The sequence below is a fragment of the Apostichopus japonicus genome, chromosome 6, assembly GCF_037975245.1.
Source record: "Apostichopus japonicus isolate 1M-3 chromosome 6, ASM3797524v1, whole genome shotgun sequence".
NCBI classification, from domain to species: Eukaryota; Metazoa; Echinodermata; class Holothuroidea; order Aspidochirotida; family Stichopodidae; genus Apostichopus; species Apostichopus japonicus.
In genome coordinates this window covers 3,648,616-3,675,077 of record NC_092566.1, presented here as the reverse complement: position 1 = coordinate 3,675,077, position 26,462 = coordinate 3,648,616, and the positions used below count along the sequence as shown (strand labels likewise).

The window sequence follows — 26,462 nt, the reverse complement described above, 5'->3', positions numbered from 1 at the left end:
CTTGTTGTTGAGAATGGGGCAGGGGATGTGAAATGTTCTTCATATACTATACGACGAGCCGCTCCATTTACGTATTCTTGAGATATAAGTCAGTATACAAATTAGTAAAAGTTCAGCTGTATTTATAACACTGTTTAAAACTACATGGTGCAACTTACAGATATATATTTCAGTATTGACCAGAGTGACTGGGTATATAGAGCAAATCAGAATTATTGACATTTCTGTTTAACCTTTGTATACGCATGCAATAGAGAGTGAATTACTCTCAAGAGGTTTCCACAAGTCTATAGCACTCTGAATTTATAGTTTTCCTTTCTCGGGTCGAATTGATAATGAATACACACACCATTTCCAAAAAGAATGGAGAGCCACCATATATATATATATATATATATATATATATATATATATATATATATATATATATATATATATATATATATATATATATATATATATATATATATATATATATATATATATATATATATATATATATATATATATATATATATGTATATATATATATATAAATATATATATATATAAATATATATATATATATATATATATATATATATATATATATATATATATATATATATATATATATATATATATATATATATATATAGCACCTTCCTCAGCAAATCCGTTAGTGTAAATACTAAATGAATACAAATCAAATGTATGTATAATGCATTTTCGAATAACAAATCTGTCGTTACATGGCAGACACATTATAGGCTACGTTTAAAAATATTATAAGATATGTGAGCTCAAATGAGCAATTATAACGAATACCGACAAATGTTATTGATTATATCGATTTTACTGATATCAAATAGAACGATAGGCCCGGAAGACAACTCATTGCTCTCGCTAATCTAAAAATGGAGCAAATCTACTTGTCACGGTCCACCTCATCTCTCTCCACTCCTCCGTTAGTACAAAACCTGCACCCTCATGTCCATCATATTAAACAATACATAGTAAACAACATAAATATCATTGATTGATTGATGATCACCGTTCCATCCCTCCAACATATAAATATGTACATATGAATAATTTATATTCATTTACAAATAAGCCATTATGAATTATTCAGTATATCACTATATTTACAAATATCTGAAATATGGCGCGTCACTTTTGATTTCATTGTTTTGTCAATAAACCACGAACACGAAAAGGTTTCAAATATACATTTATATACGCAAGGACAACAAGAAAACAAATTGTGTGAATACTGTCCTTCCATATTATCAAGTTTTCATGCGTATGTAACGCATTGTGTTACTATATCTATAATGTAGATTTTTATTATTTAAACATTTCTAAAGCGCACATATATATGTAAAAACATAAGCTATGGCGCTGTACAAACTTAAAAGAGTAAAGGTAAAAAAAAAACTTAAAGAAAATTAAGAAACCAAGTTAACCATAAGAAAGAGGTAAAATATCTTAAAAACAGATAACCCTAAAAGACTAAACAAATCCAATAACGATGGAGAAAATGAAGTCAGTATATACCAATACCATGCCACAAAAACTAGATTAATTATATACACGTGTGAAAATGAAAGTCTTAAGACTGGATTTAAATGAACTTACAGTACTTGAATTGCGAATAGAAAATGGGAGTGCATTCCACAATTTGGGGGCACAGACACATTTTTCAATACAAGAAGACACTCAACAGAATAATTGGAGGCTAACACTATAAATATATGAAAATACTTTTTCTTCTTCGTGGTTTCAACCGGTATATAGGTTTTGCTATTTGTTTTGGTACCCATCATCCTGGGGTAGGTTAATACATGCCAGTCTGTTGCCCGACCAACGTCACACGTACAACGCCCATGTGCGCATGCGAATGTGCAGCTTGGACTTAGACAATGGTAACACAGTTTAGGCTTGATCGGTTGTTTTTTGAAAGCTTGATGTGTGACGTCATACTGCACTCGGCGAACGGACGACGAGACTGTACGCTGAGAACGAGGCCTTCTTACTGTGACTCGAAGCTACATCGTTAGGCTTCCCTAGATAAGTGTGGCTGTATACTGTGCCTAGTCAGCACGGATAGCTTACTTTGTAGGCACCAATCATCACGTCTGAGTTATTTTATCGTTCTTTTCTTTTTCAATTGCCGACGCTGTACAATTATTACAATTATTAAAATCATTAGTAACACAGCCAACACAACAACAGAAACTGAAGTATGTTGACCGTTGTTAGGTAGTTCACATTTAGAACAATCCGTCGTTTCATCACCATTGAGCGCATGCGTGTTACCGCCTTTGGGCTGAACTGTTGACGTCATTTGGTTTCCTTTGCCAATCTCACAAATATTCTCGGTCGGATCTCTTCCATCCGACGTCGCATCGCTGCAGGTAAAGATAGTGGTCCCTGCTTCCGAGACTTTCCCTGTAAAGGTGTCGCATTTGCAATTCATCTGATTTCCGGAAATACTTATTTCGATCGTATTTTTACTGCTCGATGTTGAAGTCACTTGTGGCACTTGATCCAAACTACAATTGTCGACCGACAAAAACACCGGCGAGAGCGACGAGAATTCCAGAACGAGTCGAGGAGTTAAGGGATTATTCGAGAGAATGATATAGTTTAATTTTGGTAGACCCTTAAAAATGCCGACTGGAATCTCTGTCAATAAATTATCACCAAGATCTACCTTTATTATGCTTTCTGAGCCATTGAACATTCCGCTTGCCAATACTTCGATCTTATTATGCGAAATATCCAGATTTACTAAATAAGTTAATGCATAAAACGTCTTTTTGGGTACATAGCTTATTAGATTTCTGGATAATGTTAGGTCCTTTAGGTGCGAGAGACCTCCAGTGAACAGATCTGGACCAATCCAGAACAGTTCACACGATTCCAAGTAGATATGAATCAACTGCATATCTGTGAACGCATTCGCCTTCAAGGCACGAAGGGGATTTCCCGACAAATCAAGCATTTGGAGTCCATGTAGCCCTTCAAATGCATGGTCGTCCAAGCTTGTAATGCAGTTATCTGATAAATTAAGATAGATTAGTTTATCATATATGCTGAAGTCTCCTCGGGTTACGTTTCGGAGATTGTTAGACGCGAGGTTCATCTTTAACAGTTTACGATCTACCGGTGGGGGTGTTATCTCTTCATAGCCCCGACTGGTCAAATTCAAGTCACATGACCCGGAAGCGGCGATAAAGAAAGACGTGACGAAAATTACAGTAACACACATTTTGTCGGCGCTGTATGCCATGAGCCTGTTGAGATGATGAAAAAAAAAACCTATTGTTATTATTATTTTTTCCCCCTTTATTATTTGCATTCATCTCTTCGGCACAACAAATTATGTTAAAAAAGAAAGATCAACCTATTTCATGACATAAAAAATATTAGTATTATTAGTAGTAGTATTACAATTGTTATTATTATTTATTATTAATATTTTTATTTATTTTTATTTTTTATTTTATTATTGTGAGGAAAAGAGGTATGAGAGAAAACTTCCTTATACCGTATATCATTGGTATGTATTGAATAAATAATTGGTCTATAATATATACCGGTACCTACCCATGGACGTCCGCAGAGACGAAAATACTGTGGGTGTTCTGTAACCGGTTAACCGTAAAAACAAGTACAGCAACGCTGCACTAGCTCATCTATAGGCTTCTATTTGAGAAATTTGTTTTGACTATTTCTGAGCAGTTTATCCATTTATTTGTGCGAAAATATCTAAGACATGGGCGGGATAGCGGTGTCATTTCCTTTCCTCCCATCTCCCCCTTTATATCCTTGCCTTCTGCTCCTACTTAGCAGACGTACTTTGTTACAATGTTTGAAAGTTGTATTCCTTCAAAGTGTTAACACTGTCACGAACTTATGTTATGCGATTGATCGTTGTACTTATTACTAGGTATAAACTATGCCCCATTGCAAAAACAAAGAGCCAATGCAATTTGTATAGTTTTCATTCTCGCAATGATAGAAATGAAACCGTAACGAATGTTTTCCTCTGCTAAATCTGCTAAAATGTTGTGGAAATCCCGTTTGAATTGTGCTGACCTAAAATTGCCTACGAAAATTGATCATTGCATGTGATATGTGGGCATCAGGCGTAGGAGCCCAATTTGGTTGGGGGGGGGGGCTGTAACAACTTGCCCGAAAAATATAACCAAATATGTTATTGTGCATATCATATAGGCAGGCTTTGGTTTCTACATCGCATGTCAATAACATACAATCATTTTGCCGTGTTATTACCCTTCCATATTGGTTATAATTAATGGGGAAGTCGCAAGGGCGGCGGAAGCACTTTTAATCTGGGGGGGGGGGGGGCATCGACATCAAAGGGCACTTTGCAGAAATTCGATTGGACTGATGCAGCCTTATATTTAGTACCCTTTATAACTCTTATTGTATTATCTTATTTACGTATACACATCACTCCATCAACGCCCACCCCCCCCCCCCCGCCCTTTTTGAAGGAAACTATGCATACTAGCACTGCAATATCCAATGTGCAAATTGGGAAACAAGGAACAAGTTTTCTTTTGAGATGAGACAAAATGAGGTGAAATCATGCAAGTTGCTAATGTAGGAATCTTTCGAATTAGAGTTTATTTCTTGTTAATATCTTAACAAATTTTTTCCATTCGAAATAGCTTTGAGTTTGACCCACAGAAACTCATTAAAAAGTCAGGGGCGTAGCCAGGATTTGCAAAGTTGTATGCACGACTATCTGAGCGGAGCGCCACCATCGGTTGGCGCGGAGCGTACAAGAAAATTTTTGGTTTTACAAACCCCTCAGATGGCCGGAAACGGCCCTTCCCGAGTGTTCATTCTGGTTCTCTGGCCTCTTGCTAACCCGAGACACCTCAATTTTTATGTAGAAAAAGGGCACATTTTTAAAATGAGGAAAAGTGGGGGGGGGGGCACGTGCCCCCTGTGCCCCCCGGTTCCGCCGCCCTTGGGAAGTCGTTACAATAATAATGATCATAATAATATTAGTTTAACCATTGAAAAACACATTGCAAATTATTTTTCTTTCAGTAGGTGCCCGAAAAATTCTCAGCATATTGCCCGAATTTTCACAAATTTTGGGTTGGGGCGCAGCCCCCCCCCCATCCCGCCTTCTACGCCTATGTATGTGGGATACGTGTCATCATACTGAAAGCTCTACAGGAGGCCCTGGTTTGGACCCTCACGTGACGGCAACTATATTTTTTCTGAACAACGTTGGTTCGCCACCATTCATCATCAACAACATTTCATTCAGCAGATTTGGAAAACCCTCTAGGAGGCGTAGCATTCTTATAAGCTTTGTTATTTTATAAATGTACCACTTATATGCAGTAATCGAATAAATGAGATGAAAAAAAGAAAAGTTATTTACGTTTTCAGAAAATGACCTCTCGCGACTTCAAATGACCTTCAAATATATTCAATATGATCGCATGTATGAAAACTAAACTCACACAAACCACCGACGAATTTTCAACCAAATCGAATGGAAAATATGACGAAATGGCAGTCAGTCAAATACAGCGGCAAAAAGGGACAGATTTTCGGCAGAATCGTACGATCGCTATAGCAGAGCTGAATGTTTTCAGCTGAGCCAAAAATTAACATGTTGACTGATTTTACACTAACGACAATTAACCGGTTAACCTTGAAATTTAAACCGGCTCATAGGATGTCTACACGAGGCCTTTGATTCGATCAGTAAACGTTTAAGAGCTGGTGATACGAGAGCAATACATTTTCCCCCCTTTACAACTTTGATTTTCATGGGGAGGATCACCGTTGCTTCCCTCCCCTTCCCCGCTAACTTGCATGTCTATATGCTTCAAACGTGCTCACATACACACGCATAAAAGTACTTCAACTGGAAAACCTAAATTCCCACTACCACCAGAAGAAAAAAAAAGCAGGGTCCGACTCCCTGAACCAGGTGCACGGTATTGTCTATGCTACTACATACAGGACGGATGTTGAAAAACCGAAACATGTGACTGAGTTATAATCTCTGTCGGATTCTTGAGGAATAATAACATGGAGGTAATTTCGGTTTCAGTATATATAATATTAGTATAACATTGAAGAATCTGATTGAGAATTTTAGGTGAATCATCTAGTAAAATAGCATTATATTAAGCGATCCCGGAATTTCCGCAAAATGTTATCATGATAATTGTTTTCTTCTTTTGCGAATGAATCCATTAAACCGCCCCGCATCATCAAATCTTCCATCCAGTTCAAACATCCGTGAACTAAACCCATGACTTTACACACTCCACCGTGACTACAAGGAGGAACTAGAACTGCATGCATTTACCTGCAAATTCGCAGTATTGTAATGCGCGTGGAACCCTTGCAGTATTAGGAAGAACTTTGCAAATATACGCAGTATTGTAGTGCGCGTGGGGAGTGCTTGCAGTATTTTTTGGGGGGGGGGGTGGGGTTGTCTACCTTTCACCAATTTCTCTCCAGTATATGAATATATTTATTATAATCAAATGGGGAAAACATTCTATAAGCACTGTGCTTCTTTTTTTCTCCTTTTCCATGCATTTGTATAGCTTAAAATATTGTATATAAATTATAATGTACCTGTCTCTTAAAGGCGATATCGCTCGTAGACTTTTTTTTGAGGGCGCTGGCATTATCGAGGTTTCAGCGAGGTTTAATGGGACCCCTAAAACTCACGTGACCTCGGTGGCAAATTTAGATCAGTGAATAGCACAGGCAAGCGTATGCGTAACAAGCCCGTACCCATGCACACATAATGTTATAGCACAGCATTTCAGATTATTGTACTGTTTACCGCAAAGGATTTTCGTACGCGATAGTTTGTTGTTTGTGTGCCTTTTGAGTAAAGAATACTGTACGACTTTCGTACAAATACATTCGATTAGACTAGAGTATAGTGACAATCATGGAAAAGGGATCAGGGCAAGGAGAATCGGGCGAAAGAAAACGACCTTATCCTGGAACGAGCGTATAGGTTCAAGTGGAGGAAAGCAATTGTTGCATGGACCTGACAAAAACAGCAGTGCAAAGGAACAACAGCGACGAAGAGATGCCACGAAGATCTATCTTCTACGTTCCTACGTAAACTGGCAAATGGAGAAAGAACTCTACAAACATGTCCACGATTTGACTTCTGTTAGCAACGCAGATTTCGCAGAACATTTGCTTCAGGATCACACAAAAAGGTAATGATTTGCTAAGCTAGGCTAAAACTGTATAGGGTGATACTAGTACATAGTAGTACTACGGGGTATTGTCCTAGGTAACTGTCAGTATTGCGAAGTACAGAAAACTGCAAAGTTCGGACACCCCTAAGAAATACACGATTTCACCATGATAATCTACAAGCGAAAGCCAATATCACTAAAAACTAGGAAGCTACAGTTATTTCCTCTCCAAAATGACCCGTGCGCAAGTATGTACGTACATATCTGTCAATAAAATGAAGATAGTTTTTGGGGTATTTTAAGGCTTAGGTGTTCGAACTTCGCAGTGTCTATGCTATTGTATTTGTAACATACATGATTTGATGAGCCTAGGCTTTGTAACTAGGCCTATCATTCATTATTTTTCCAATGGACCTAGCGTATGCTAACCTTATCATACTTATCCTAGCACAAAATAGCAGTAAGTTGTATTACTGAGTCATCATCATCACTGTTTGTGAATGCTTGTCATGAGGATACTGTATAGGCCGTTTCTTACGACTAGTCGTAACAATTATAAACTATTCTTACGACAAAGGCAAATTCAAGTGCAGTAAATAAAGCAACTGGGCATGTAGTAGAGGTAACCCTAAACATAACCCTAACCCTAACCGGAAGTTATTGTTACTCATCGTCGTAAAATTAGTACTCCTAATCATAAAAATAGCAACTGCCCATGCGTAGTCGGAAATTATTCTTACGACTAGTTGTAAGAATAGCCACTTTGTACTGTATACAGTTAAAAATTAAAATATCCTTCCTAAAGAAGACTGACAGGGACTGGGGGTCTTTAGTTTCACTCCTCATATTTATGCCATGGAAAGCTGGGCCTTCTCATCACCAAAAAGTAAACTGTTTTTGCCTCAACAAATTGATGGAAATATATTTTCTAACCACTAGGCCTAGGTGATCTGTTCATCCCCACCCCCTCCAGGTTCTAAATTGTTATCAGCTGTCCTTGTTTGAAGAATAATTCTGGTGAATGAGCATTTGATAGAAAAGCCTCACCTATGCCCAGTCATAATTAACTGGGCAATATAACATAGGACTAAGGCCTATAGTATTAGTAATAAGTATCAGAATTTAGTGTTCATAGTAACTGTATTCCCTAATTTTGTAATATACACCAGTGAGGAAGGCCTACTGTGCTGTACAAGTACAACCACATGGACCTGCAATTTTTCCTATAAAAATAATGCATCTACATAAATAATTTAGAATCACTCCTAACTGATTCACATGTTTTCACACCGCTGCGTATGCAACTAGACCTTAGGTTTTTCTAAGGTCAGCCACAGCCAGCATATATGCAATCAAGTTTTAATGGTTCATTTGGGCAACAGGGTGTTATACTGTTATCTACTGACTGTCTGTCCAATATTCCAGCAATCATGTGTACATGTCTGTGTTTGGGATTTTTGAAGGAACCCAACTGCTATGCAAGAAGTTAGGTAAATTAGCCTCACAAATTGAGGGACCATAGTACATATAGCTATACCTATATAAACCTTTATATAGCCATGCCTGGGGGTAAGAAAGTACCAGTTTTTTTTTTGCGTGTAGGCCTGATGCTCATACTTTATGATGCTGTGCTAAGTTATCATATTTTTTATATATAGTCAGTATATACTATGCTTGTTTTTGTTCAGCTTCTTGTGAATGATCTGATGTTTAGTGTTCAAAAATTATAATATCTATTAAATTTGGTGGCCGAAACTATCTCTTGTGGAGAGTAATCTAGCGTTAAATTAATGGTAGTCTGAAATCAAGCTATTCATGTAAACAGGAATTTTTCACAATGGTGGGCATATGTCATGGTGTAAGCTACAGTAGCATCTCAATTCAATTCAATGAACCAACTGCTCACATAAACAGGAAGTTTACACAGTAGGTAAATAATGAGTGTACATCAAACTCTCATCAAAAGACTGGACATCTTTTAGCGATATGAAACCAATCAGTTCACTAAGACAGGAAGTTTACATAGTAAATTTTACATTGACATGTGAGCTCAAGTTGTTGGGCAAGCAGTTGGGCAACACAAAATTATCCTTACAATTCTTGAAAGGTACCGCGGTTTATGGATATGTTGAAGAAGAGTATGAAAGAATATCTCATCCTTATCTGGGTTTAAATCAATGTGGGTTAACAATATGTTATTATTGAAATATGCCTAAGTGTTTGTTTGTTACTTTTCTCTTTCATATTTTTTCTTGGGTAGGTATGATAAAAACATGTATATTTGTAATGATTTGGTCATTACCATTTACCAGATTCATTATGCATACAATTAAGCTTGGGGTGTACAGTAAAATTACTATTTCAGTTATATGATTTACGGACAATTTTTTTGGTTTCATTGTATAGGTTTCAAATGCATCTTTTCCGGAAAGATGCTGAAAGTCAAATAGAGGCATTCTCAGCAGCTGTCACCACAGAAAGATCAGTTGACACTCAGAAAGGAGAAGGTAAATTTATATGTTTATCCTTGCATGAATTACAGACTGGAAGAGCAGTGCTAATCTTATCTGATCTGATGTGATCAGAAAAATAATACAATTTCATTCTCATTTAATTCCAAAAGAAAAGAAAAAATGGTAGCATATTGCTCATCCACTAAAAAGCATACATGTGTATGAAAATTTATAAAAGTAAGTGGGCCTGATATTATCAGGATCTTCTTTAGAGGCAAACTGACTAGTAACAGTAAATTCAAGAGACACAATAGAGCCTGGAACAGAGAGGACATGGTGAACACAAAGAAAGAAGTTAATGGTGTATTGAACAAAAGGAGTCAGTGAAAGCAGAGGTATTTAGATAAACTGTGGAGTACAAAGCGAGGATTAAGTAAGGAGAGAGGGCGAATAAACTATAGCAGAATACAGAGATGGAGCAGGATAAAGTTAGTCATGTCCTTCCTGTATATTGAGCCTATTCAGTTGAATGGTGCTAGGGCATTCCGTCCGCTCTCTCTATCTCTGCTGTGGTGTACTATGTCTGAGATGATTAGTCTACGAATTCAGTTACCTGTTGGGACATGTCTTTAATGGTATGATTGGGCAGCTGAAAGTGTTCCCCTACTGGAGTCTCCATTTTCATGGTATTGACTTGTGACTAGAACTGCTTCTTGAGGGTGGTCTTGGTTTCACCAACATACTTGTAACTTCAATGTCCTCTAAACTCAATGACACCATTTAAATTGAAATATCAGTTTCCAGTGCTGCATAAGTGTGATAAGTTCTAAACAAAAGGTATATTTTTAGTCACAGCCATAGAAGCTATAGCAGGATACTTGCAATCTAGTAACTCTTGTTTTATGTAATCTCTACAGATACTCCTGATCCAGTTACTTCAACACCTCCCAAGAAGCCATCTGCCAATGTTCTGTCCAATGTTACCAGTAGGATTAGATATGGAGCAGCATGGGAGAAAAACCTCAGACTATACGAATACACATTGCCACATTTACATGATCCTGAACAAAAGAGATCATACATATGGCAGGGGCAAGCACTTTTCCCAGACTTTTGTTGACAGGTTGTGCGACATTCACAAACGTTGGATTAGCAGCTAATGATACATCTGCATCACCAGATTGAGATAAATTGCTTTCGTCCATTTTGTTCGATAGTAGCTATGACTGTGAATCAGGAGCTTGGCCACCCTCTAAGTCAAGGTGGGCAAGGTTGGGGAAATTCAATCAAGGAGTAACAATCAGAGAATGGCCAGCTTTGTATTATTGTATATAGGCCTACACGCACAGCGTGTATAAATATCTGTATCGGTTTATTTATACTGGTGTTCATTTCCGTTGCCAGGAGGGGATATGATTTGAACGTGGGGGAGGGTGTGGGGGGGTGGGGAGGGGGTCCCATTTGAAGTGTCCAAACGATGCTAATCTTTACATCTATCTTCTTGAATCACATGTACCCCTATCGACACGATCAATCAGTCCTGTCTCTCACCTCCTCTCATGCACTGGTGTATTTATTTCCTGGCAAGATAACAGTTAGGCATAGTAAGGGTCAGAGGTCATCACAACTTAAAGAGTTGTGCGAGTCACTGTGGTCTCTTACATCCTGGTAGCAGTAGAGAGAAGAAGCCTAATAGATCAGAAACCATAATCATCTTCTGTTGTGTCTTATTTTCCAGCATCCTTGAAACATTATATCCTTCCCCTCTGATTTGTTGATGTCATAAAGCTGTATTTATGTTGTGCATTATTTAATTCCAGTATTTAGATTGTATATTCTTCTTGTGTATTTGACAGTATCCCAGTGATCTCTATTTTTCTGCTCTTGGTTTTTTTCTCTCTGTACTTTCATATCATATCTATCTCTACCCCTAGCCTCCATCTCCACATTTTCTTTACTTTCTTCCTCCATCCCTTCATCTGTCTTTCACGCTTTCTTTCTTGACCTCTTTCCTCCCCTCTGTTTACCCTGTATGTTTTAGTTTGCCGACTCTCCCCCCCCCCCCGCATCTCACCCCCAAAAAAGTTCACAAGGTTGACAAGTCTCCCCGTGCTAGTCCCAAGCTATACACCCTTGTTGTGGTGACCGTTCAATATACTTGCGGATCAAATGGAAAGCCCCACCCCCCCCCCACCCCTTACTTCCCAGTGTCATGAATCGGCAAATGGAAGATTATTCGGAGTTGTTCGTGATGGTTCAATGATCTTATAGTCAGGCATAGGCCTATATGGTTCTCTTTGTCCTTCATTGCCGTCGAAGTTTGAAATGAATTAATCGTGCTAGGAACTTCCGGGCAATTTTTAATTTTCTGTGGCAAGAAAAAAAGCTTCCCCCCAGTCTCTCCTGGTTGACTATATAGAGCCCGTACGCCTATATGGTCACACAATAGTATAGATAAGTATGATCCATGCAGACATCTAGTATATATTTTTTTAAATTCAGTCCAATTTCAGTTAAAGTTTCGAGTTGTAATTCGAGTCAGTCGTGATGAGGTGCCCCATGGTGGAGCTGGGTAACCCACCCCAACCCCGTTGCCGACTTCTTGGCATTTCGTTGGGAGCCGTTCGGAACAAGAAGCAGGATAGTCAATTCTGGGAGTACAGTACGCTGGAAAGCAATAAACTGACGTGATTTAGAAAAAAAAAGTTTTTTGCTTTGACGGCCGATGGTCAGCGAGACACTTTTCAATGGAAATAACTATTAGTTTATTGTTCATGTACTTATTCCCTTTTAGCCAATCCTTTCTAAAGAGGGTGGAGCCGCCCCTTATGGCAACGTATTTTCCTTTCCTTTTCCGTTCAAGTTTCGTTATTTTTTAATTCGGGTCAAAGGGGTGCAAGGACAGGGTTTACGTGCACCGGTTCGGAGGACGGGGTGCAGCTAGGGCAAGTGCTCTGTGATCGCCTAAAGGGCCCGTTGCCAGGAGTCCAAAAATAATTAAATATACATATTTATCTGTATATGGTATATGACATAAAATGCTTTGTCTTTCCCTCCTGATATATAACTAAAATTTATATATAAAATACAATGTAAGCTGTGACTCAGTCTATGTATAATTAATACCTAAATTGGCTGAAATACCAATTGTTCACACATGACGGACTTGACTTTACGTTTGATACCCAATAGTTTTTAATCACTTCAGTCATTTTTTTCACTCATTCGCGTTCAAGGGCGGCGGAAGCACTTTTAATCTGGGGGGGCACCAACGTCGAAGGGCACTTTTCAGAAATTCGATTGGACTGATGCAGCCTGATATTTAGTATCCTTTATAACTCTTATTGTATTATCTTATTTGTGTATACACATCACTCCATCCAAGGGCGGCGGAACCGGGGGGGCACAGGGGGCACGTGCCCCCCCACTTTTCCTCAGATGAAAAATGTGCCCTTTTTCTACATAAAATTTCTAAATAAAAAAGCGAAACCCAATTGAAAGCGAAACCCACGTCAAATGAAATATTTCGGGAAGTTTTGTTTACTACCACAGGCGTAGGAGCCCAATTTGATTTGGGGGGGCTGTAACGACCTGCCCGAAAAATATTACCAAAATTTTTCGCGCGCTTCGCGCGCGTTTAACATGTTAATATGCATATCATATAGGCATGCAACGGTTATTACATCGCATGCCAATAACATACAATCATTTGCCGTGTTATAACCCTTCCAAATCGGTTAGAATTATTGGCAAAGTCGTTACAATAATAATCATCATAATAATATCAGTTTAACCATTGAAAAACACATAGAAAATTACTTTTCTTTCAGTATTTTCACATATTTCATTTGCTTTTATGCATGTATCGATCGCGTGTGCAGGGACTTGGACTTTATAATGATTTCACCTCATTTTGTTTTTTTCCTTTTTTCCCAATTTGCACATTAAATACTGCAGTGCTAGTATGCATTGTTTCCTTGGGGGGGGGGGGGGGCTGCGTTGATGGAGTGATGTGTATACGCAAATAAGATAATACAATAAGAGTTAAAAGGGTACTAAATATCAGGCTGCATCAGTCCAATCGAATTTCTGCAAAGTGCCCTTCGACGTTGGTGCCCCCCCAGATTCAAAGTGCTTCCGCCGCCCTTGACTCCATCAACGCCACCCCCCCCCCCTCCCTCAAGGAAACAATGCATACTAGCACTGCAATATCTAATGTGCAAATTGGGAAACAAGGAAAAAGACAAAATGAGGTGAAATCATTATAAAGTCCAAGTCCCTGCACACGCGATCGATACATGCATGAAAGCAAATGAAATATGTGAAAATACTGAAAGAAAAATAATTTTCTATGTGTTCTTCAATGGTTAAACTGATATTATTATGATGATTATTATTGTAACGACTTTCCCAATATTTCTAACCAATTTTTATAACACCGTTATAACACGGCAAATGATTGTATGTTATTGGCATGCGAATATAATAACCAATGCATGCCTATATGATATGCACATTAACATGCTGAACGCGCGCGCGCGTAGCGCGCGAAAAATTTTGGCAATATTTTTCCGGCAAGTCGTTACAGCCCCCCAAATCAAATTGGGCTCCTACGCCTGTGGTAAACATTCCAAACTTCCCAAAATATTTCATTCGACGTGGGTTTCGCTTTTTAAACTCTTTTTTTATTTAGAAATTTTTATGTAGAAAAAGGGCACATTTTTAACCTGAGGAAAAGTGGGGGGGCACGTGCCCCCTGTGCCCCCCCGGTTCCGCCGCCCTTGTTCGCGTTTGTCTTTTTGTGACACCAGTCAGCGTGAATCAGACATAAAGTTCATAACTATTAGTTTCTTGAGCTGTTTCTTGACTTCGACTGCTCACCATGTAGGCCTAAAAGAGTAAAAGCAGGGAACTGCTAGAGTAGCAGCTCCCTGGTCGAACTATTACGCCTGATGCAAAGCTCGACCGTAACCTATACTGTACAGCCCATTAGTTGTGAAAAGTTCTGAACGTAAAACAAAGCACTGAGTTTTGTATCACACAACACACACGAAAACGCGGCGTAATACCGCATACTACTGACCAGGGAGTTGTTCCATAACAACTCCCTGTACTGCCACAGACAAGAAACTATGCAGGAATTTCGCCAAGGCCACCGTTCAAGTAACCGAACCCGTTTATTGCTTACTAGCCGTAAATACGGGATTGCTGAGAAATTACGAGACAACAGCGACGATCCGATAGAGGGTAGTATTGATATTATTTTTGAATCGGGTGGTGTGAAGGACAGAATTTACGAGGAAATTACGAGCGATCCCACCTTTAATAGATTGTATTGTATCAAACTATTCGTTTACACATTGTTAAACATTAATGCACTGTACACAATTGCTGGAAATAAATTGTAGTCATTGTCATTCTAATAGGAAGATTTTCGGTTGTACAAAGTGTTATTGCTTGGACTGGCAACAGAACAGGAGTAAAGTCATATTGACACAACATGGGGACTAAAGTCATATTGTAAGGTACCTACAAAGTAAGGGCGCTTGTGAGCTCCATGACTGACTCAGAATAAGTTGGCTACGCAGCTAGCCTGTGGAACTGTACAGAGAGACTATATGAGCAACGTCCAGTCATGTACGTATCGTTCACTTACCCAGTAATGCCAACATTGTAGCGCGCACTACAATAACTACAGTTGATAACAGAGGTTATGGGAGCCCGCCCGGCCCGCGGATATTTTCCCAAACATTTGGCAATTACGGAGTTTTCAGCCAATCAGATTGCTCGTGACGTCAGCACCAATAATGACCATCGCTTGGAAGTTGAAAGACAAACACTGAATCAGAAGAATGATAAGGTCCACGGGTCTTAAAATGTCGATAGCCATTTAATGAACGTGTAATTGGATCATATGTTTCAAGTTGTGAAAGGAAATGTTTGAGGAATCCTTCATGCAACAATAAAACTGCCACAAAGCAAAAGAAGAAACGAAACATCGAGAAATGCAAATTCATGAATGACGGGGGGGGGGGGGGGGTGAGGGGGAGGGCGAGGAAGATTATTCCGTGAAAATCCGTGCAATATTCTGAGATTGATTCGGGCACTGCAAAAATAAAAGAATAAACTGCAATAATCTTGTGATGAGAGTCACTAGCTCCGTAAAAACTCAGCCTCATGTAATTAGACCAACGTTCTAAGCTTGCCTGACTAGTTTAGTTTAGTTAAGTAGAAATAAAAGATCAGGAGGGTGACTTAAGTCCCCATCAAGGACCCTATAGAGAGAGAAGAAAAAACTGAAGACACAAACACTCAGACCCGATTACAATGCTTAAAGTGCTTGTCCAAAGCATTCTTAAACCCATTGACACTACTTGCAAGTACAACTTTCTCAGGCAAATCATTCCACTCATTCACAACCCTATTAGAAAAAAAGTTATGCCGAATATTAATCCTACTATGTGACTTTTGGAGTTTAAGACAATGACCTCTGGTACAACTCCTCTTAGCAAACATGAAAAAGTCGGCAAAGGATAAATTGTCGAAACCATACACAATCTTGAAAACCTGGATCAAGTCCCCACGTAACCTCCTAAGCTCCAGTGTGGTGAGATTCAACAGTTGTAACCGCCTATAATAAGGAACGCTCTTTAAGGAACTAATCATCCTAGTAGCCCTCCTCTGGAACTTTTCAAGTACTTCCTTATCCTTAGCAAAATAAGGGTTCCAAGCCTGCACAGCATACTCCAGATGAGGCTTAACCAACTGCTTATAAAGCCTAATTACGATGTCCTCTTTCAGAAAACTGAAGTTCCTGTTGATCATACCTAAAACCCTATTACCTCTTTTAGCAGCTTCAAGACAATGTTTAGAAGGTTGCAGAGATGAGTCAATGTAGATACCTAGGTCTCTTTCAACAGAGACCTCCTATAACTCCACACCATTAAGATTGTAAGTAAACTTTTGGTTACTACTACCAATGTGCATTACCTTGCATTTATCAATATTAAAAAGCATTTGCCACCCCTGAGACCAGGAAAAAATCTTATCCAAATCCGCTTGAAACTTCTCAGAATCGCTTTTGGAAGAGACCTCAGAATACAATTTGGTGTCATCAGCAAACTTCTTAGCTGTACACAAAATATTTCCGTCGATGTCATTTATATAGGCAACAAACAACAAGGGACCCAATACAGACCCTTGTGGAACCCCACTAGTAACGTTCTGCCAAGAAGAAGCACAACCTTTAATTACCACCCTCTGTTCCCTATTACCAAGCCAATTCCCGATCCAAGACAGTAAATTGCCATTGAAACCCATGCTCTTCAGCCTAAGTAAAAGACGGTGGTGGGGAACTTTATCAAAGGCCTTCTGATCGACTAATCGAGGTTTAACACAGTTCGCACTCCATATTGGTTACATTTTCGGGCAAATCATAACAGCCCCCACCCCCACACCTCCCCCAAAGAAAAAGTCAAATTGGGGCTCATACGCCCATGAAGAAAGAAAAGAAAAGTTATGTGTACCTTTTAATACACTACAGCCTTACGAAATTTACCGAATCAAATGCCCTGTAAAGCTTTAGCAACGCTACATGGAAATGATTCTGTATAGGGTAGATATTCACCTCACCTCCTCATATGAAGAAACATGAAAATAAGGACATCATGCAAACGGAAAAGGATATTTGTCAGTAAAAACATGTTATTTCCATGTAAACTTTAATGTACATAATCATACCATTTTACACTAACATATTAAAGAGATTACTTACTTACTGAGACTCTCCCTTTAAACCTTGTCACTTTGGCAGATTAGAAAAACATGACCCCCTCCACCCCGTTAACATTGTTTTTAAATAAACTCTTCAATAATTGTACATTGCAAAATATTTCAGCTTGTGTTGAAAACAAACTCCTGGGCGATAGTCAAGTGAGTAGGTGATATTTGTACTAGCTTTAAATACAGAAGGGATATTTTTTCTTTTATAATTCTTATGCTTGATTAATTTCTTAAGACATACCAGTAAACGTGTACCAGCTTTATAACCTAGGCAACTTTTTATTTCAAATATTAAATAAACCTATGGAGATATTAACAAGTAGACAGTTTTATATATATAATAATATCCTGCCAACTCTACTGGGCAAAGGTCCCTAATGGATATATAAACTGAAGTCATAAAAGAGCGCAGAGTGTCTTCGAAACAAGGGTCATTGATCTGCTAAGGTTGACATTTTTCGTCAATAAGTTTAACTAAGAAGAAAACTGAGACCTCCTTTAAACCGTGGCACCCCCTGCTGCCACAACTTGGTCTCGTCGTCTGAACACAGAAAGCGCTCAACCTAAATTGCTTATGTAGGACTAACACGAAAATAGAAAGCGTTTGCCAAGAGTTCTCTAGCTAGACTTTCTTGTAGTAAAGGAAAGAAATAGAGTGGTTTATGTGATAAGAGCTAAGGGAGGGGAAGGAGGGAGGGGAAGGGAGGAGGGGAAGGGAGTAGGGGAAGGGTGTTGAAGAGGGAGACGTATTGGCAGACACTTTATTTGAATCGAGGAAATAACAATAGATAAAAGCTTTGTTACAGGAAGTTCGGAACCCATGGATAACAAAAGTATGGAAACTTAAAATGTTTATAGGTGCCGTTTTTGGACCGATTAAAGAGGAAGTTGATTAAATAGCCTACACGCTGGACAACTAATTATGACAAACAATGACGTCATATGGATGAAACGACGTGCCACCTTTAAAGAATGCCTGTCAGAAGACAATATACATCGGAACTTCGGAAGACCAGTAGCCGAAACGTTCCCATGTTCTCCCGGAAAAGGAAATTGTTATAAATGGTTATGAAAAATGTCGGAATATTGTAATGAAGTGGTAGTATATCTCGCGATTTTTAGATCTAGCTGATGCTAGTAAATTTATCATTATGGATATATATATATATATATATATATATATATATATATATATATATATATATAGTGAATTTAATGTAAGTAATGTGTCTTCAATGCATTCCTTTCGAAATATATATGATGTAGTGTCAGTGTTCATAAAGTAACTAGTAAACTGCAACTGCAGAATTTCATGTCTTCGTCGTCATTCCCTTCTGAGTTTGGTATGTAATCGTTCTAATAATTAATTCATTAACATATATCTGACATCATGTTAAAACGGAAAACCAACAACATGTGGCATTACTAGGCTTTATGATGCAGGTATAGAAACCAACAATATACATTTAGACTGATTAAACATTGGAAATTTCCGTACGCCAAGCCCTGTATAAGTTGTGAGTTTAAAACCTGCATAAGGTGGTATGTAGCCTATATAACAGAAACAGCTATGAACTGATAAAGGCTACTTCACTAAAATGTAGGATTTAATTTGATGGCGTATATGGAATAATTCGGTTTGAAGTTGCGGGTTGACGGAATTACATGTACAGCATATAGCATATACTGTTAAGGGTCACCCATGCAGGTGTGTGATATCTTGTAATATTTATAAGTATAAAAAGCGTCTGGCCCACCAGGGAGTTGTATGTTCCATATCCCCTCCCCTATACACAGGGTCAACAGTGAGAAATAACACACGAACCGTATTTGGTATACGGGTAGAGAGCGGGGAAAATCCCCTACTCCAGTTACATGATTGCATCAATTCTCATCATTACGGCTTCAAATCGCTGCGGTATCCCCTGATGATTCCTTATAGTGCTGTTTTAGGGTGACGTAAGCCAGTATTCTAGTCTTGATGTAGGTTTTAATATTATAGTCGAAAGAGGAAAAGTGCTGGAATTTCAAATTTCTATATATAGCTATTCAGAAATTTTTGTTCAAGATATTTAGTGAAGAAATACTTGGACACGGTGAGCTCAGTGCAATAAAGCTAAAATGAATTAAGGATTTCGATATTCATATTGGTAGCCTACTGTAAATTTCATCGACACGGCCAAATGCGGAGTAACATCCAAATAAAACACGAAGCTACATTAACCAGGATACACATTGCTAAAAGTCATATTTTTGAGCTGCATAGCCGTAACAACCCCTTAAACTTTGAACCACCATACATTTATGTAAAGTACGTGTACGGTAAATACTGCGAGTATAAGGAAAAGTGACCATTTTTTCTGAAATTTCATTTTCTTCTGTCGTCCGAAGTACACGATAATTCTCCTATGATGACCAAAAAGACCGTATATAGCCTAACTGTTGCATGCAGTCGAAATGTTAAAAAATAAATCGGCACAAATTAAATTTGTTTATTTTAGCTGTTTGAAAGTATAGGCCTATAGGATTGACCTCCTTATACTGGAGCCTATACTATTCCTCCTGGCCCGTACATATAACAACCATTATATACTAAGCACATCATGGAGGTATCATCCTACCACATAAATACCATATACTGAACATGATCTAGTACACAAACCATTCTAATTGAACGGATATAGTAGGATGACTATTATACACAGGTGAAAAACCAACTTCTGTTTTAGAAATTCCATTTAATGACTTCCGTAATCAGACTAATTGTTCAGCCACTTGCCTCAGACGTTGAAAGGGTAATTCCTCCCAAAAAAAAAGTCGCACTGAATTCATCATACACATGACAATGACTGTGTCATCATACATGTACACGGCAGAAATGCGTACACAATTATTCAGGGAGCCTTCCACGGAGCTATATATGTCACGGGTCCCATATACATTAGAGTAGGGGTGGGCAACCATTTTGGGCCCGATATAAGGAGTGAAAAATTGACTGGGCCGCACCTAACCAACGACCTGCTGTTGATTTCAAACCTTTGATTCCGAAAACTTTCAAGCAATAGGTGTGTGTACTTAATCTGTATTCACAAAAACATAATGTCAATACACAATAATGTAACTGCTGAAGTGTGAAGTTGTGTATTTTCTGTGCGTTACTGGTTGGGTTTATATATAAATGTTACAAACAAGATAAACAAGACAGTGCATTGGCAATATACCGTTACTTTTATGACAGACGTGTTCGTGCATTTGCGGTTGTAATGAAGTTATGCATGCATCTGGCCAGCATCCAAATCATAATACCACTCAATCATAATGGTGTATGAGGTTATAGAACCGTGCATTTGAAGGGTTGCCCATGATATGCCTAATTTCTTCCTCATTACTGAACAATTTAATCGCAGTGAAAATAATATCATTGGCCTCATAATTTATTCATCGACAGATGGTCTATCAACTCACTAGTCTTTAATTAAGTGATATCAGTGACGTATAATCACCTTTTAAGCGGGAGGGAGGTTGGGAGGGTGGGGGCCAAATATTCCGAGTGGAGGTCAAGATTCGTGCACGACCATTTCGGCCATGTTAGCTACTTTGCAATGTGACCCATTCTCAAACACTTGTAACCATGGTAACGGTACTGTTATGAATGTTTCTTCATCCAATTTTGACAGTTTATTTCTGTGTTCGTAAATTGTTGAAGGAAACTAGTCCAACGAAAACATGAACTTGATATATTGTGGAGAAAGTCACTATACTCTAGGCTGATAATCCTATGTGCTCTGTTCTCATACTGTTTACATAACATAAATATACCCCATACCACCCCCCACCACCCCCACCCTCACCGCTGGTTAGTACGCCTCTGACTGATGTATACCGTATTGCAATGAGACGGCACCGAACTTGAAAGATGTTTACAGATAGAGTTCTACATTTATTTCCCATTGAATTAACCAAAATCGTGCCATACTTAAACCATGGAGGTAAAAACTTACTGGACCGTCATAGGAACATGACGTACAACCATAAATAGACAAGTTCTTTCTTTTGTGAAAAGTAAATCACAGTATATAACTACGTTGAAATTATACACATTTTACTAGCCTAAGCGTAGTACACACAAGACTTAGTGTACCGATGGTAATATAAATGAATGACTAATAGAAAAAACAACAAAGAAACTTACAATGACTTTGAGAGTTCCATTATCGAATGCACTTCCTAGTGGTTGACCTGTATTGTACAATATTTCAATTTCTCTCTACCTGGTAGATGCTTACTTTGTTCTCCTTTCGCGATTATATATATTTTTTTAAGGAAAAGTCGCCTAGGAAAAAAATCTGGGCACGAAACCAAACTAACTACCAAACGACTGATCCGCTCTCAGCCCGCGATTATATATTATATATAGTTACACTGGTAAGGTGACATACAAATAGCTGTCTGTCTGCCTGGTTGTTATCAGTTTATCACGAAGATCCGGAGTGAAAAAAATACAGTGGCCAATAACGTACCATACATTGTAATGACTACTATTATTGAGTAGATATTGCAATACCACTGGTGTCGCAAGTACTGTACATCATTGGCATGCGTATGGAAATCCCCGTGCGTATGGAAAGCCGTTTTAACATTTAATAAGAAATTTAAGATATCTCGAAATGATTTCATCTATCTCAAATTAAATTTCACATATATCCAATTTATTTCAGATAATTTCAAATAACTGCAGATAACTTAAAATCAATTTCAGATATCTCGAAATACCAGAGAATTTCAGATATCTGAAATTCAATTTCAGATATCTCGAATTCAATTTCAGATATCTGAAATAGAATTTCAGATATCTGGAATTCAATTTCAGATATCTCAATTTCAGATATCTGAATTAGAATTTCGGATATCTCGAAATCTATTTTAGATATCTCGAATTCAATTTCAAATATCTGAAATAAAATTTCAGATATCTCGAATTAAATTTAAGATATCTTGAAATTAAATTTAGATATCTGAAATAGAAATTTAGATATATGAAATAAGAAACAATTTAAGATATCTAAAATTCCCGTGTAAATGTTAAAATGCCTTTCCATACGTGCGACACATTGTCGATAACATGGAAGTTCTGGTGCTTACCAGTGTCGTGCAGAGGATTTCAAAGTTTGTGGAAGTGGATGGTGGTGGGTGGCGTATTCTTTATTCCCCGACTGATTTCGGTGGGGGATAAATCTTAATGTAAGTGCCATAGACTTGAAGAGAAATTGAAATTGTCATAGAACCTCTATATTATGACATTATTTATCATAATCAAATTTGAAACTTTTTTTCTCCAAATTTCTATTTTTCTATATGCATTCATTATCTTTTAAGCTCCACATCTAGTGAACACAACTAAAAATCCAGTGAAAAAAAAATATTTAAAAAAAAAATCGTTTAAGAATATAAGAAAAAATGAATGTTTAATGTAATTTAACCTAATTTAGTTATATCACTATAAAGAGCTGTTATAAATATTTATCTTTCTGTTTATACATTCAGTTTAGATTTAAAATTCTAATCTGATTTGCCGGAGTGGAGCCGTCTAAAAGTAGCGACCAAAATAGTTGACAAAACTGATAAAAGTTATGACGGTCAATGTTACCGATACAATTCCGAGGGCCAGCAGAGAAAGGTACCAATGCAAACGGATCTCGTCCTTCCACATTTTCTGGCAATATAGTATCAGGATTAAATTCATCTGCATCCGGGAAATAATATGGGTCTCGACCAAGCCAAAATATAGCAACAATAAGCAGAGTTCCTTTCGGGACTCGGTGACCACCTAAGAGAATTAAATGATATTAAATTATGGCGGTTGGGAGCTGGAGGAAAGGGCATGAAAGTTTGATACGTTTCTCTCGCCCCCTATACCACTAAGCGCAGAATCAACACACTCTAGAGTCCTACAACACAGTATGCTTTCTTTCAAAATTGACAGAAAGTTAGATTGTCTTATCGTGTACGTGCCTTAGATATGACTCGGCTCTCCCCTTTCATCCCCTCGCATCACCTCTCACCAGGCCTCTTTCCATCCCCTCCTACCTTCTTCCCTACTCTTCTACCCCTCCCAATCCCATCCCTCCAATTCCCTCCTCTCCCCTCCCACCCTTCCCATCACATCCCATCCTCTCGCACCCCTCCCATCCCCTCCCCTCCCATCCCTCCCATCCCCTCCCATCCCTCCCACCCCTCCCATCACAGCCCATCCCCTCGCACCACTCCCATCTCCTCCCATCCCCCACCCCTAACATCCCTCCCATCTCTCCCTCCCAATCCTTTTCATAAGATATTGATAATTTATTCGTTCATTTCGGATCTGATACATCATTGCCAAGAGACAGTAACCCTCAATGTGCAGATTACACTTCAATAATGCGTTTCCTTCTTGAGACAATGAAAATATGATAATGACTGGAGCAAAGTTTACCCACGTTACCTAATCTCTCTCGATATATGTCGAATGAGACAATCCATTTTTCGATATCGAACATAGTATGGGCGACAGTATACAACACCAGCAACAACCTAAAGCAAACTTAGATTTAAAAGCACCCAGTTGGGACAAGTTTGTCTATACTTTAGTGTCATGTCCCGCTTCAGAGCACTCGTTTTGTCAGTACGAGCAGTATGTACCTGTGTACACCTATGTACACCTGTGTTCACCCGTGTACACCCGTGTACACATGTATACACCTGTGTACACCTTTGTACACAGGTGTACACAGAGGTACACCTGTGTGCACAGAGGTACACCTGTGTACACAGAGGGACACACAGGTACACAGAGGTATGCTTCGGTACGCAGAGGTATGCTTCGGTACACTAAAATAAAATGTTCGAAATATAGTATGCAGAAATGACCCACCGCTGGCAACAGGAACCTTGACCATAACAAGATGATGCATCCATCATACAATGTAAACTTTATGCATGTCTGACTTTGGAATGCACAATACTATCAACTGCAGTTGGTCTTAATATGGTTGGTTGTGTGTGTCATGTTTACTAAAGAAAATATTCTCAGCTGGTCAGCCATCATACAGCACCGGGCATTTGATTCTAAAATGAATGACACGTTTGAATGATTAAAACAGTTTTCTTACAATCACAAATTGTGAAACATATAACGTGCCATTAAAACATATAACTTATGTTTGAGATCAACGAGTGGATTAGTTAGACAGAAACACAGGAATGCACACACATTTGAAAAGGTTTTCTTAAATTCGTTCAGCTTAACTCTCGTAATTGGAATACATCGAGCTTCAATTATTTTTTGGAAATGTTTCTGTCATTTGTCCTCCATTTCATACACTGAACAAAAGAATAACATTTCACTAAAACATTGGTTGTATTTGGCTGCTACATCATTAATGCTGTTTATACCAAGAATTTTCCATTACACAATACTGGGAGGAATGTTAACTGCGACCCTGAATTCACTGAAAGTTCATTAGAATTATAACTATAATGTAATAACATTGCCAACTCTGTGACGATTTTTGTATGCGAATTATCACAAGAATATAGATACAGTGATGAAATATCGAAATAGTACAGTAGACTAAGAGTAGTTGACTTCCTATAGGTTTGACTTGCTGGATAGGAAAACTTAAAATCGTAAAATTGTCTGCATGCGAAGTAAAGTAATCCGTCTATGTATCAGTTTGAAAGCATCAATGTACAGCGTCTCTCTCGTTGGTTCATTGTCCATCTATAGACAGAAGGAGATGACATTCATATCAAACTCCAGTGAAGCGGTCACAAGAGGTACCTCCGTTGCAAGAGAAAACACAATCAGGACCCCCTGGCAGAGCTTCACACTCTTTTGAAGAAAATGTGAAGAAAAGAAGTGTTTACTTGAAGAAGAAGAAAATGAAGAACCGTCTTTTAGATATTCTCTGTGATTTTTACTTGTTTTTATACATTTTGCCAAGATCTTTGTAAAATAATAACGCGAGATTGAACGGTAGAAATCAGAAAGAGCTTATATATTGTACCATGATTGTATCAAGAGGTACCACTTTTTTTTCTTTTTTTTTGCTATCTGTTGGTGGGTGCGTGTGTCTGAGTAAGAAAAAAGTGTGTCGCGAACTCAATTCAGGCCATCAGTCCTATCAAGTTAAAACTTGGTGGGTAGTGGCTGTCACGGGTCAGAGGTCAAAGGTAAAAAAAAATTATAACTTGGTTTCTACCCAATTTCTGCTCTGCTTGTCAACATGTGGGAAAAGGCATTACACCACACGATATTTGTAGAGAATGATGAGACCAATTTAGGGTGTTTAGGGTCGGGGCCAAAGGTCAATTGAGGTCAAATGTCTCTCTAAAGATCACCCTTAACTAAACTATACGTTAAAAAACAAGATTCCAACCTATTACCACATAAGGCAACCAGATTGCATGCAGAAGTAACCCAACAATCAGATGAGATCTGAAACACAATGGATTGCCCTCTTGTTGGTAGTTGTAATTGTACTTATTGAATGCTGACAATGTTAGTAAAGAATGGTGACCATTCACCAAGACACTCCAAGCTGCCAAAAGATATGTAGTAGAGACAAGCCAGAAGAATATAGGAATTATAATTTCTAAACAGTACTTAGGTACCAAATGTATTAAACATCTTCCGACTGAGAGACTGGTCGATGTCTGCTCTAGACGACACCCTTGAGCGGGGCTGATAGACGCTGGCGCCACCACTCGTGGTCCTACAACCCAAGGGAGCGGAGTAGATGTACCCCCCTCCATCATTAGATGTTACTCGCCAACTAAAGGACCATTGCGCACTTATGAGATGGCCACGCCCTTGTATTAATAGATATTAAGTTTATATTTTGTATGATCGTTAATAATTAATTAGTTTTTGGTATTCAAACTTGTAATTGACAATTAAATTTATGGTAAATAGATAATATTTATGTGAGGGTTTCCATGAGAATTCTGCGTTTGTAATATATTCATT

General features: G+C 38.3%; 2 protein-coding genes across 2 annotated transcripts; one reads left to right on the top strand and one right to left on the bottom strand.

The window, feature by feature from the left end:
- Positions 1-618: 618 nt before the first annotated feature.
- Positions 619-21,926, bottom strand: LOC139968706 (uncharacterized). Its single transcript, XM_071973004.1, has 2 exons — positions 21,648-21,926; positions 619-3,281 (listed from the first exon to the last, which is right to left on the bottom strand). The coding sequence occupies exons 1-2, from the start codon at positions 21,665-21,667 to the stop codon at positions 2,126-2,128; spliced, it is 1,176 nt and encodes a 391-aa protein (XP_071829105.1). The 5' UTR covers positions 21,668-21,926; the 3' UTR covers positions 619-2,125.
- LOC139968709 (uncharacterized) lies at positions 6,623-12,862 on the top strand. Its single transcript, XM_071973011.1, has 3 exons — positions 6,623-7,238; positions 9,627-9,727; positions 10,591-12,862. Exons 1-3 carry the CDS (start codon positions 7,147-7,149, stop codon positions 10,791-10,793), a joined length of 396 nt encoding a protein of 131 aa, XP_071829112.1. The 5' UTR covers positions 6,623-7,146; the 3' UTR covers positions 10,794-12,862.
- Positions 21,927-26,462: the final 4,536 nt, after the last annotated feature.

Bases quoted from the DNA above. Each gene is read 5' to 3' on its own strand.
- LOC139968709 (XM_071973011.1), top strand. From the start codon at position 7,147: ATGGAGAAAGAACTCTACAAACATGTCCACGATTTGACTTCTGTTAGC. The intron at 7,239-9,626 runs GTAATGATTTGC...TTCATTGTATAG, and splicing joins CTTCAGGATCACACAAAAAG to GTTTCAAATGCATCTTTTCC. The intron at 9,728-10,590 runs GTAAATTTATAT...TAATCTCTACAG, and splicing joins TGACACTCAGAAAGGAGAAG to ATACTCCTGATCCAGTTACT.
- LOC139968706 (XM_071973004.1), bottom strand. From the start codon at position 21,667: ATGGAACTCTCAAAGTCATT. The intron at 3,282-21,647 runs GTAAGTTTCTTT...TCATCTCAACAG, and splicing joins ATGGAACTCTCAAAGTCATT to GCTCATGGCATACAGCGCCG.